Below are 13380 nucleotides of genomic sequence, written 5' to 3' on the forward strand. Positions count from 1 at the left end.
TTCAACGTCTACATTGCCCGCTTGCTAAGATCACCAAACACCACAAGCTAAACAGTCTCCTACGCCAACGACACCCAACTGATCCTCTCCCTGTCCGAGGAATGTGTTCAAGACAAGAGGAATTCCCACAACAGGGTGAGAGCAGTCGCTGTCTGGATGGAGGCCAGCTACCTCAAACTCAACTTGAAGACAGAGATCCTTATGATCAGCTCCACCCCTTCTGCTTGGAACGATTCCTGGTGGCCCAACGCCCCTTCCCTCACAGACCATGCATGAAACCTGGGCATCATCCTGGACTCCTCTCTATCGATGACCTGCAAAGTTAGCGCCATCTCTTCATCAAGCTTCCACACCCTCCGTCTCCCGTGGAAGATTTTCAAGTGGATTCTCCCCGGCACGAGGAAGACAGTCACCCACGCACTCATCACCAGCAAACAGGACTATGGCAACACACTCTTATGTCGGCATCACCAAGAAACTTCAATCAAGACTACAAAGAGTCCACAATGCAGCAGCCAGACTCATCCTGGACATCCTCCGACACAGCCGAATCTCCTCCCACCTCAGAGACCTACACTGGCTCCCAGTCAACAAATGCATCACTTACAAACTCATGATCCACACCTTCAAGGCACTGCACAACACAGGACCGGCATACCTTAACCACCACCTCACCTTCTAGGTACCCAACAGAAATCTCCGTTCCTCCCAGCTCGCGTTTGCAGCCGTCCCCAAGATCTGAAAAAGTACAGTATTGAGGAAGATACTTCTCCTACCTAGCAGCCCGAACATGGAACACACTACCCCTCAAGCTCAGGAAGACCGCATCACTGAAGCAGTTCAGGAAGGGCCTCAAGACCAGGCTCTTCGACTGAGCAGCACGCCTACATCGAGCGCCTTGAGACCCTTTGGGTGATTAGCCTCGCTTTACAAGTCCAGGATTGATTGATTGGTATATTTTTCCTTCCACAGCTTTTCAGAGAGAAGACTAAATGAGGTCTCAGTATGCTAAAGGTCCTTCCACTGTCGTTCTGTTGCTGGGCTCAGCACTCTTACATTTATGTAAAGTCCATTGTTTAAAAATTATGCATATTAGTTGAACGTCCTAGGACAATGTGACACCGAATATGCTTGACTCTTTCTTAGAAAATCGGATAGTGCTACAGTATAATGTTATTAACATGGATTTCTCTGATTTGCTAAAGAAATGATACATAGCACCTGTGTTTTTGGCTAATTTTCTTTGCAAGGTTTGTGGATAGGAACCCCTTGATTATGTGGGTTTTTTAGATTTATTAGAGACTATCCTTTACTAATGGAGATGCTGTCTGGCTTTATTTGCTTTTTGCTGCTCATGTGAGACTTAGAATTATTTGACTACTACGTGTCACTACGGATTTGAGCCTTCATGGCATTTTAACTTTTACTCCAGACTGCTTTAATTGAGATTTCTGTAATAAAATCCTTTAACATTTCCCCTGATCCAGAACTCGCGTTATTGAGTGGTCCCAGTTATTTAATTATGATACTCTGCTAACTGATGTTTAATAAAGGACTCTTTTACCAGTAGAGGTTCGGTTGGGTCACACGAGGGAGGTGCACGGGGGGGAGGGGAGGGAGGTGCGAGGGTGTAAAATTTATTTTAAAATAGATTTTAAAAAAATAAACACTTACCCTTATCGCCACACGTCGCACTGCTCCTCTGTCTCCTCTCTGCAGATTGCAGGCAGGCACAGGCTCCCAGCCTGCCCTGCGTCCAATCCTGACGATGCTCAAAGCAGCGTTAGGATTGGCTGGGAGCGCCCAGGCAGACTGGGAGCCTGTGCATGCTCTCTCCAGCCCAGCAACAGATGCTTGGCTGGCGAGAGCCTACTACACGTGTGCTTGGCTGGGCCGAGACGGCCGGCCAAACATACATGCGCAGTGAGGGGAGTGCTGTGCACTCCCCGTCACTGCTCGTCACCTCTGTGGCCCCGTCCCTTTAACAAACAAAACAGTAATATTGTTTTGTTTGTTAAAGGTTTTGCAGCTTCTGCTGCTGGTGGGGTGGGTGACGCTAATGGAGGAGCCGCCCCCGTCTTTTACGCATGATCAACCCCAAGATGGACATTTCTGAGGTAAATTGAGGGTTATGAATAGTAGGGAATTAGTTCTAATTACTGGGGAATAGGGGTTCCACTTCGACAGTAGATAGAAAGTGCAATGTGTTAAGCAGTCCATGCTAAGGCATGTATGTATGTACTGTGAAGGCACAGTTATGATGCAAGTCCGGGCACAGCTGACTCTGTCCATCATCCTTGCAAATATGATAAATTCAGTAAAAAGGGCTTAGGTAACAGCAGCAGTTTAACCACTATGTCATAAAAAACAAAACTGCAGTAGTAAAGACTATACATATAAACTAATTGCAAAATCAGAGATGTGATACAGGTTCAATACACCACAAATACGAGTTTCTGATGCAAATGCTGGGCTAGAAAACAAAGGTAAATCAAATAAACAAAGCCAACGAGAGTGAGAAAGAACGACATAGATAGAGAATACCGTTAACTACTCAATGGGTACTCATTACAGGTATACAACACCAATTTCAGATGCCTCACTGCCGCGCCACAGTCACAGGTAACAAGACTGAGGCATTACAACACGAGAGCTCAAAATTTTTTATAAGTAATGCTGCCCCGTCTTCACCAGCATTCCAAGCACCACTCAACCATTACCGATAAACAGATAGGCTAAATCACCTTAATAATTACTTGATCACATAATCAAACAGAAACCTTATCACACATTTATCAAGATCCAGTCGATCAACAAGGCCATAGCAGAAACATGAAGCCAGACCAGATAACACCACTACAACTTTCCAGAAATGTTTGCTTGTACACTATGGTAGCACAGAAAGATGACAGAGGCAGCCCCATGATCTTTCAAGTGTAATGAAAGAACGTCTTCTCTAATACTTTAGCTTCAGATTCCACCCAAAGCCGCCTAAACAGCCTGAAGTTCTGAAACATTACACACACCAGATGAACAGTCTAAACACGTTCTAATACATTGCACACAGCAGATAAACAGCCTGAACAAGATCTAAAACATTACACAGCAGATATACAGACTAAACACGTTCTAATTACAGACAGCGTAAGAACCACCTTGGAACTTTGCATCATGAATAAAAGAGCTGCACGACTGGACATTTGAAAGAGAGGCCTTCATTGATTGTGTCTAGTCTGCTGTATTGGTCGAAGTGCTATATTATTCATTTAAAGCATTTATGGCCGCATTTAGAGTTTGGTGGAGCAGGAGGAATGCCATAACGGAGTGGTTCTACTGCCACTCTACCGCCCCACCAAACCTGCAGTTTCTGAACTCCATTTGGAGGTGGGACCTCAATGGTTACCTTTGATCCAGAAGTCTACCCCCCTCACAGGACCACTAAGTAATAGTGGCCGCTGTCTCACCCTAACGAGGTGTGGGCGGGGTTGGGAGGCTTTGGAAGGTGACAGTCACTAATTTTCCTTGCTGCTTTCTGCCATGTCAGCCATGGCAGACACAGGGAGGTAAAATGTAGAATATGTAGCACGGTATTGGAGCCATTTGTTATTTGTTTACAGAAAACAGATCCCTGCTCTCAGACTTTGTTTTTTCTAAACAAAAAGTTTGACGAGTCAAACTTCAAACATGGCTCCTGATCCGCTAACTTGCAGTGCTGTATTGGTAGCAGTAGTTCCCCTCACAACATGGAGATCTCTGCTAGCGCACACCTAACCAGGCACACTTAATATTATCCTATTGCAAAAGGTCCACAAAAATAGAAACTTTTAGCAAAAAAGATAGAGCCTAGAACACTAGAAATACCAATAACACCATTGTGATGTTAGTGTGTACTGGTGTATCACTTTCCTAAGCTCTGTGATCTTATAAGGCATCATCATTATATTAATGAACAAGGGGTCAAATAATCAATTTGTCCAGTGCTCTGCTGTGAGGAGGAACCTCAAAAATGATGAATGCCCTGGAGATCCATAGATCACTGTGTCTAGTTATCAGCTGTGATGAGGAACCATCAGTATTCTGATATAACTGAGACAGGAGAGGGAGTCACGATTCCCAGCCATTCCCTGTGACAAAGAACCATCACCATATTAAGGGACTGTAGACCTGCTGTTTATTCTGTCCAGCCCTCTGATGTGAAGAGGAACCATTGTTTCTATTAATGTACTTACTACCAGTGGATCTTTTGACCAACTCTCTGCTATGATGGGGAACCATCAATATTGCAATGTACTAGTGAAAAGTAGAATCGCTGTGTTAAGCCCTCTGCTTTAGTGCCCTTGTGTATTAGGAGTGCATCGTTGACTGTACCTAGCATCTACATTGATGAGGAATCACTACCAGAGTATTTAACTAGGATCAAAGAAATCATCAAGTGCACCTGTGAGGGATGAGACTCCTGAATGTCTCCATCGTCCCACAGAACAGGGTTAACAATAAGGAGGAGTCATCAGCACTATTGGGGAGCCTCTGAGGCAAGGGCGTTGGTGGGTGGTTGGTAACAGGTCACCCAGATTACTTTGTCAAAAAGATTTTTGAAACATTGACCATCACACATGATTTCAAAAACTGCAAAGCCCTTTTAAAAACCCTACATAGGGTCTTGTGAGTAATCAGACTAGGTATCTGCAATGTGTCCACAGGTTGGCTTGGCTATGAGCCAGATCTATAATCCAAAATAGGTAATACAGGCTGAACAGTGGATGAGCAACGCATGTGGACGCAAACAAAAGCAGAGTGTGAGCAATCAAAACTGTTTCTATGTGCAAAGATTCATAGAAAGTCGTATGCCTGGAGACACCTCAAGCTTTCAGGCTCATATTCAAGGGATTCTGAAGGTGAGATAAGGCAATATATGTTCTCATTCTTCCCTCCAGTGACCCCCTACTCCACTATTTAGAATTTATCATCAGACCACACCCAGAGAGTGACAGAGAACTACATTGAAAGGTTTCAATTGTGAGCATGAAGGCCAACTCCTACAGTAACCAGAACATTTGAGATTTTGGGATGTACATGATTGACCCACAATTGTGGCTACAGCAGAGACTATGCCTGAGATTTCAGGTACTCAGAGAGATCTCTTGAAACTCCAGAGCAGAAGCACTTGGAGGTTGTCTCTCTACTGGTTAATGTATCTGTCAGTAGTAACGTTCCAGCCACATCTCGGTTCGGAACCTTGGTGTTACCAGTAGGTCCAATCTGCAATGTATCTAAGTTAGGACCCCCTTCCCTGTTAGCTAATGCTCATATAGCCTTTCTGCATGGCAGGTTAAAACACGGTTACTCTTGGAACTACTAAAAGGAGGTGCCTGGCAATGGAAATAAGCTGCAAATCCTCAAAAGGCGGCTCATTTGAAATGGAGCTAAAAGGTCTGTGGTAGAAGCTAGTCCTTTTAGGATGGTGCAATCCAGAACCACTACTGGAGCCAGTAGACTTATTTTCTGTAGCCCCTGGAATGACATAGGGGCAGCTCCCAATGTTGTAATTTGACTTGTGGTGTTTATTTCAAATGCAAGTGACATGTATGTCCAGGATGAAGAAACTAATAGAATCAGATGCAGTGAAAACACATGCTAATATTTTGACTCCTACTGATGAAGTCATGAAGGTAAAAGCCTAGAAGAGACCCTACCACCAGAGTATTTACCTCCTAAAAATCTTCACCAAAAGAGAGGCAAATATGTTGTAAAACAGGATGGGATGGCTGACAGGCATTCAGATATTGACTGTGAAGGCCTAATGGAGAAAGGTGGAGGCCGGTTTTCCAAAACCTACATACCAGTCTTTTGTGCCATGCAAGTACCTCGATCAGGCATTGTAAGACCTCATGTCAAAAATGTAAAGCAGAAGAATAAAACGTTGCACAAGCACGAAAGCAGGCAGCAGCCATTGTTTCTACAAAAGTGAAAGGAAGGAAAGTCTAGGACAGGCAGAACCTATCTGTGGGTTTGAGTGTAACATACAGACAGAAACAATGGGCTGCCAAACCTTTGTGATGACAGAGGTGGAAACCGAATTGGAACAACATTTGGTAGCCAAGACTGCTTGACTACTGGCTACATGTTTGAAACTGGAGAGCGTCTCCTTTCTTACCATGTGATCTGGCTACAAACGTTAAACTTTAGATGATAAAGAAGATACACATTGTAATGAAAATAAGAAATGTATATTTCCCTGTAGGAGTCTGGAATTCATATTTGAGAATTTGTGGTATTTACGAAGAAAAGTGTGGTGTTGATAATATCATTAGTGAGAGATACTGTAAAATACAGGTCCAGAATTTGAAGACTAGCCAATGATGGACTACATGGTGCATACTCTATTGTGTTTTGATGATGGAAATAGCACACCTGTGCTCCAAGGGCTGAAAAACATTGTCAACAAGCAATATCAACCCTAAATTCAAAGAACTGTCACATATTATAATTATTAGGTATCCTGCTAAAAAAAGGTCATATGAAAACTGTGGTCAGGGACTAAAGTGGTATTTTGGTAAGAACTATTTAACTTCATTGTAATCTTTGATGATTCACTCAGGACGCCCTTCTGTAGGAAAACAACGTGTAGTGTAAAGCCTACTATACTAAATAATTATGTTCAGAAACAAAAGTGGAAACATATAAATTATACTGCAAAAATGTAATTGAGAAAAGTATCACTGGTTATGAATCTGAGGACTGGTGTAGATATGATGAAAATAACTGAAATTATATGTGTTTTTATTATGATGACAAATTGATTATTCGGGTACATTTTGATAGACATTTGTTATATTTTGTAATAAAGAATTAAAATAATATTACACTGATTTTTTTTTTTTAGTGGTTACTGTGAGATGCAGGGGTTATAGTACAAGAAATCTATTCTGAAAATAAAAGTAGACAGCTAAGGCTTGATGTAATGGCTGAAATGAAATTAACCGGTGCTATTCAAAAATCCTAGAAAACCATAAAAGTGTGAATTTACTTTTGAGATTTCTTGGACAAATCAAGACATTACAGGGAAAGGGGGTGCCAAATGCGATTCTAAAAGAAAGCATGAAAATGTTTATAATCTTAAAAGAAGTCGTTCAATGGGCCAGTCCTAGGTAATTTGAGCAATGTGAGCAGTGTGCAGCATGTTGTATCAGGGGTTTTGAGACGCTGAGGGGGTTTATATTTATTCAGAGGAATGTTTTATGGCTCAATCTTTATGGTAAGGAGAGTTTCATCTCTTTATTGTATTAAATAGGGTTTACATAGTACAGTGAATGAGCCTATTAAAAGGGGAATCAGACACTACGTTTTAGTTACTTTCTTTTTATGAGTATGCAGAATTTGGAAGGAAAACAGATTTAGTCACACATAAAGAGAGAAATGCTTTCTATGACTAATATTAACCAATAACTAGGTTAACAAAGTATCCAAATACTTTGGAGGGATATGATAATCATAAAAGAATACATATATTCTGCTAACATTCCACTTTTATTATAAGAGCCATAAACAGCCTTTCATAATTGGAAGAGAACAGGAGATATACATATACGTATAAACGCAGTGAATTGAGAAACCAAGTGAAAGGGAAGTGTGGTGAAAGACGGGTGTACACCCCAGCACAAGAGTGGTGGGGTTTTTTGGTCTGTTTTCCTCACAGTGACTAATAGCTTTTCACTCACTGCTGAATATTGGTCAACCAGCTCCACACTATCATGTTTAGGTGTGGGTGACGGGACATATGAACCAAAACAAGACTCCTTATCTAAAGCCCCATTTTCCTTGATTTTCCGAAGGGCTAAAACCGAGCATTTGTGGAGAAACCAGGGAAGAAAGGTGACCGGAAGAGGGCCCTCGTGGGATCAAGGGGATTCACAGAAATGTATTGTGTGCATTGAATGCAATTTACTGACTTATTTCCAATAAATACTCATACTTCTTACCACATAGTTTCTGGGTCATATCTGACATCCTGTTACAATTGGGTTAGTCGAATATTGCTAACTAAAAACAAATGGATGTGTGAAAACTAGGTAAGCCTCAATTCAGGAAAAGCAGGGTTTTTGCTGATCACGACAGACTAAATACTTGAGAATACAAAAGAATAATGAAAATTGCATTAATATCAGGGAAAAAGTTACAATGCAAAGCGTCATATTTAATTATTTCAATGAATGGCCAGACCAAAACCATGGACCTGATTTAGATATTGGTGGATGACCTGTGGGTCCACAATAGGCAAGGGGTAAATTACCACTCCCCCACTGTAGAGAGGCTGCCTTTCTAATTTATAAATGACCACTAAGCAGGTGGTCATTTATAAAGGAATTGGCTGGAACTACCGTCATTGTTCCTGTCATTGCATTTTACTGCTTGCGGCAGGGTTGCTTCAGAGGAACGCAGCCTTGAATCAAATAGTATTCTTTTTTCTTTTGAAAAAAGAAATCCTGAAACTGGATTTTCTTTTTGAAAAGAAAAATGTAATGCTCCCCTCGGCATGGGAGGCTTCTAGCATGGGGGGCGCATTAAAATGGTTTCATTGTTCATTACTGCCAGATTTTACCTGGCGGTAAATCACAGTGAAGAACATGACTACATATTGACATTGGTTGCAACGGACTACTCTCACCACCTATATCTAAATCAGGCCCTACGTAACAGTGTCTCACTACCCTGTGAAAGGGTCAGTCAGTCTTATGTAGGTAGATTAGAGCTAAATTAGCAGGCACCATTCTGGAAGCCAAACTGGACTACTGCAATGCACTTGTTGCTGGGACAAAAAAAAAAAAACACATCAAAGGTAGATGTAGACCAAAATTTAGAAGTTCATTTTTCTTCCCAAGACCAAATATGTAAAGCTTGAAGGCCTTCTGGTGGAACCCTTTGAATGTTTTTAAATCCTCACTATCAGTCATAAGACAAGATACCAAAGGGGTTGCCTACATTAAAAATTAGAATATACACTCTGTGACCAACAGGACAGGTCCATCCGCCCTATCACAAAAGAGCTTCTTGACTGTCATAAAAATCTAACGCATCCACTCTAGGGGATGTTGTTCCCCACACAGGCAAGCACCTTAGGGTCTTAGATCAATCATTAACTATATTCCAGGAACAAAACCCTCCCTTCTGGCACACTTCTCTTTTGCAATTACTAACCAATAATGCAGTAACCACTTAGTTGCCACTGGGGTTAAGTGTCAATCTAGTATGAGATCTGACTGTAGCGCAGAAACAGTCATGCTACAGACCATGGACAGTGTTCTATGGCTCCTGACCAAGGAATACTCCTCCTAACTCGTACTCCTTAACCTTTTGGTGGCGTGTCATACGGTGTGTCATAACATCCTACTCAGCACTCCCAAAGAGGTTTTTTACTCTTCTGCTGCTGCCTACTGACTGAATAAAGTTGCCTTTCTTTTGTTTAATCCAAGTGAAACTATCAAGGTTTCTCTCTTCCCTGGTTCTTGTTTATGATATAGAAAACTGCAACTAAATAAATAAATATATGGGGAGGAAAGATACAGGGAACAATGGAAAGCATCAAAACAGAAAATCTTAACAAGTCTCCCAGGAGGAAATAATGAGGTTAGAGAACAAACAGATTGTAACTTTTGAATGACCTGCATTGCATAGTAGAAATGTCCTCAGCAAATAAGAGTTGGGCTGACCACATCCCTGTTACCTTTACCCACCCCAATACTTTCAACATTCTAAACGTAGCTATTATGCTAAAAAAAAAACATAAGTATATGGCCAAGGAGAAAGTAGGATGCAAATATGTAGGATGCTGGTTTATGAAAAGAGATGCTAACTCGTAAAGGTTGTAGTACAGCTTTTACTGCACAATCAGTTCATATACTACCATGTAAGGAACTGGATTAGCAATCAATCAGTAATGATTGGCTGTCACACAATCTTGGGGTCAGCTATACTTGAACGTCCACACTAAAATATCCATCTCTAGTACTAAAGGAATAATAAATTTGATCGATACTCTGACAGCAAAGGAGGGTGGAGGACTAAAATTAGGAGCAATCAAACTTGGTGTAATGATGACAACCAGTAAGTAAGCAGAGCATTACTATTTAGCGCCACTTTCTTAGTTTATTCTTAGTTTTCTTAGCTTAGTCATTACTTTATCAGGGAAACTGAGGAGCATAAAGTCTGATCAACTCAGCAATAAAAATATCACCCCATGTCCTACCCATAACGCGAGGTGCAGGACTACAGGAGAGATTCAAACTTCTTTGACAATATGTAAGATAAATTAGCGCTTGAAGCACAGAGAAATATTATGAGTTGCATGCAGCCTCCTAGTTGCTCAGTCGACAACAGATACACTGTTCCACATTTTTTTGGGGGACAGAAGTTCTGCAAAAGTGGGCATTCTTCTCTACTAACTTAGTAGTTTCCATGTCTAACCATTTTGCAATGGCCGGTCGGAATGTGCCCAGAAGCCAAGTAAGCCTCAGAAAACAAATTTGTCAAAAAGAGGAAAAACCTAGAGCTTCACAAATGGAAAGACTATTCCCATTGTGTACTGATAAATTTTCTCCCGGTCAACCTACTAACCCAGGAGAGTGCATAACAATTTCACCTGGACGGGAATGGTTTGTCTACATCAGAACAATTCAATGTCAAGAATAAATGAAGTGCAATGTGCATGGGCTACTAAGGTTGAAATAAAATGCCACATACCGAAACAAAACGGAAAAAGAGAACCACCAGACTAAGGAAAAAAGTACAGGTAAGAAAACCTGAAGCTCAGTGCTTGTGGAAAGGATTATGAAATGTGAGGGCAGCAAAGAAATTAATTCGAGAGGAAGAGTGGATAACAAGAGGGGGAAGAGATTAAAAAAAAAGGCTCGGGATGATGGAGATGGTCAATCTGCGGCGCTAAATGACTTCAAATTCAAGAATCTCAACCACATTAAAAGTGTATATAAAGCTCCACGTCCCAGCAGACAAGTGAAGTCTATGTATGTTGCGCTGTGTTAGTATTTTCTTGCTTGTAACACAAAGAAATCAATGTAATCGCTATATGGCACATTAAAAGTAAAGACACCGACCCTTTAAATACAAAGCGACCATTTTGAGTATTCATTCTAAGGAGACATAAGTCTGGGGGAGTTTCCACGCAAAGGACTTTCATAAACCGCACAATAAACTGGGATCTGTAACTAGCTCTCTCGATAATGGTATAAGGAAGACCTGCCATCAGTGTCCTCATAAGCTCTTCCTTACATACTTCCACAAAGCTCAATGTCAACTTTCAATAAACAATCTCTCATATGTCACGTGCTGACGCGGTTTTTATCAACCCGTACCATTTGAAGTAACTAAATATCACCCAAATTAATGGTACTCAATTTATAGACCTCCCTCACAGCTTGAAATGTGTTAGGCAATTAATCCAGAAACAGACAAAAATACTGGCACTGAGTTTTGTACACCAACGTAGAAGACCATATCAAGAGATTTCGGCATTTCAAGAGTTGAGAGTTGTTTCTGTTTGGTACCTCTTCTTCCACAATGCTAAACACCCACGCTTACCAGAACTACTGCATGGTATGCTTCTTTCAACTCCTCCACCGTCACATCCCGACCAATGACAACGTTGCCAAAAAAGGTACATCGTTCGGACTGCGCTGTCTGAGTAAAGCTGTTTATAACATTCTGGTGAAGAAAGACAAGACATTTAATGGTAAGAGTTTTCCCCAAACCTCAGTATTGCGAAGTATTGTTATTTCACTACGCATTCATTTCATAAATAGGCCCACTCTAGACATCTTCTATTAGATATCCCTGTCATTCACACATTTATAGATGCCTATACAACACTGTGTTCATTCCCTGGTTTAATCACCACAAGTCCTTGGTGCTTGGTGAATAGACCAATAGCCATGCCAATTGGTTTAGCTTTCAGTTTTTGTTTGTGCTCTTGGATAACCCGTATTTACTGTATTTTTCTTGCTTCCCCTCCATATCACTTTTTTCCAAACGTCAATGTACACCGCAGAATTACGTGATAATAAAGCTAAAAGAACTTCTTCAAAAACGTCTGACTAAAACCATCTAGGAGAGCCCTTGTAATGGAACAAACATGCATGCCCAAGTTAGAAAATGCACAAATAGATCTATGAACCGGGTCCCATATGCTCCAAATAGCTTTCACATTTCTTGATATGCAAGGCATTGCTAGCTGCAAGTCCATCATCAGCTAAAGTCCCTGCGAAGAATCATCTCCAGCCACATCACTTCCGAGTGTGTGCCTGGTGCTCAAACCCTGGCAAGCACCTGCTTTGGAAATAGTAGAGATCTGGCAGCTGCACTCTGACTAGTTGATGTCATAAAGTTCTGTCTTCAGACACTTAAATTAAAAATAGAGGCCTAACTTTAGCATCTCCTTCACAAGCGGCTAGGGGGCCTTTTTTTAAAAGTACATCTTTAAAAGCGGACATGTCTCCCGTGATCGGGCTGAAGCGATATTGAGGGGGCATGTAGAGAGATTAGACAACAGAGCTTTGATGCTCAGTGAATGGTTTTAGTGTGTAAACCGGCCTAGGTCTGGTGCTAGCAATGATCAGATGGTTGGTCATTTACAAGCATGGATGGTGCAAGCAGTTTTGTCCCACTACTTAAAGTGAAATTTTAATGCCCATAAATCCATTTCTGTGACTACACCTCTCCATCACACCCTGCTTTCAAGTACTTCAGAGCATTGCTAGAACCTCAATCATGTGTTTAGAGAAACAACTTCGTGGGAGCCCAATAATATTTACTTCTCGACTTTTATGGAGTAAGGTATCCCATTATAGCATTTTACAATTTTTCGTAATAAACTTAATTTGACAGAAATTATGCAGTAGTTATAATTCTCATTGCGTTGGTAGTGATAACGCTTTCAATGCATGTTCCTTCATAGAACTGAGTTTATGGTGGGTGTTCCTCATATGTGTGAACGGCTATGTTCATGGTTGTCCTGGCAGGTGGCATTTAGTGATCCAAGGAAATTACTAGGGTTACGGTAGAAAGGTTATGACAAGTTAAGTAGGGGTAGAAAGGTTATGATAAGTTAAGTAGGAAAGCAAGACATGGGAGGTGAAGTCCGTGTGGCCTTGCACCCTTCTCTTTTTCTGAATGAACAATAAATCTGCTGCAACAATAAAGTCTTAGCAACATAGTGCCCTAATTGTGCCAGTCTAGGCGAGTGCTTTGTTGACCAGGCCCAAGTTACGGTTACGCTTAAGAGTATCGGGACAGTCGGGATAGAACTCGCATAGGCAAACATGCGGAGACCCGATGTCCACTGACTGTGTGAGAGCTATACAAAAGTAACAT

General features: G+C 41.4%; 1 protein-coding gene across 1 annotated transcript in view; it reads right to left on the reverse strand.

Moving 5' to 3' along the window:
* FDXR (ferredoxin reductase) overlaps positions 1–13380 on the reverse strand; it is a 197760-nt gene that overhangs the window by 167250 nt on the left and 17130 nt on the right. Inside the window, exon 4 of the mRNA XM_069200092.1 lies at positions 11593–11715. Coding sequence (XP_069056193.1) covers positions 11593–11715 — 123 coding nt within the window. The remainder of the gene's footprint in view (positions 1–11592; positions 11716–13380) is intronic.

This window comes from Pleurodeles waltl, chromosome 7 (genome assembly GCF_031143425.1).
Source record: "Pleurodeles waltl isolate 20211129_DDA chromosome 7, aPleWal1.hap1.20221129, whole genome shotgun sequence".
NCBI classification, from domain to species: Eukaryota; Metazoa; Chordata; class Amphibia; order Caudata; family Salamandridae; genus Pleurodeles; species Pleurodeles waltl.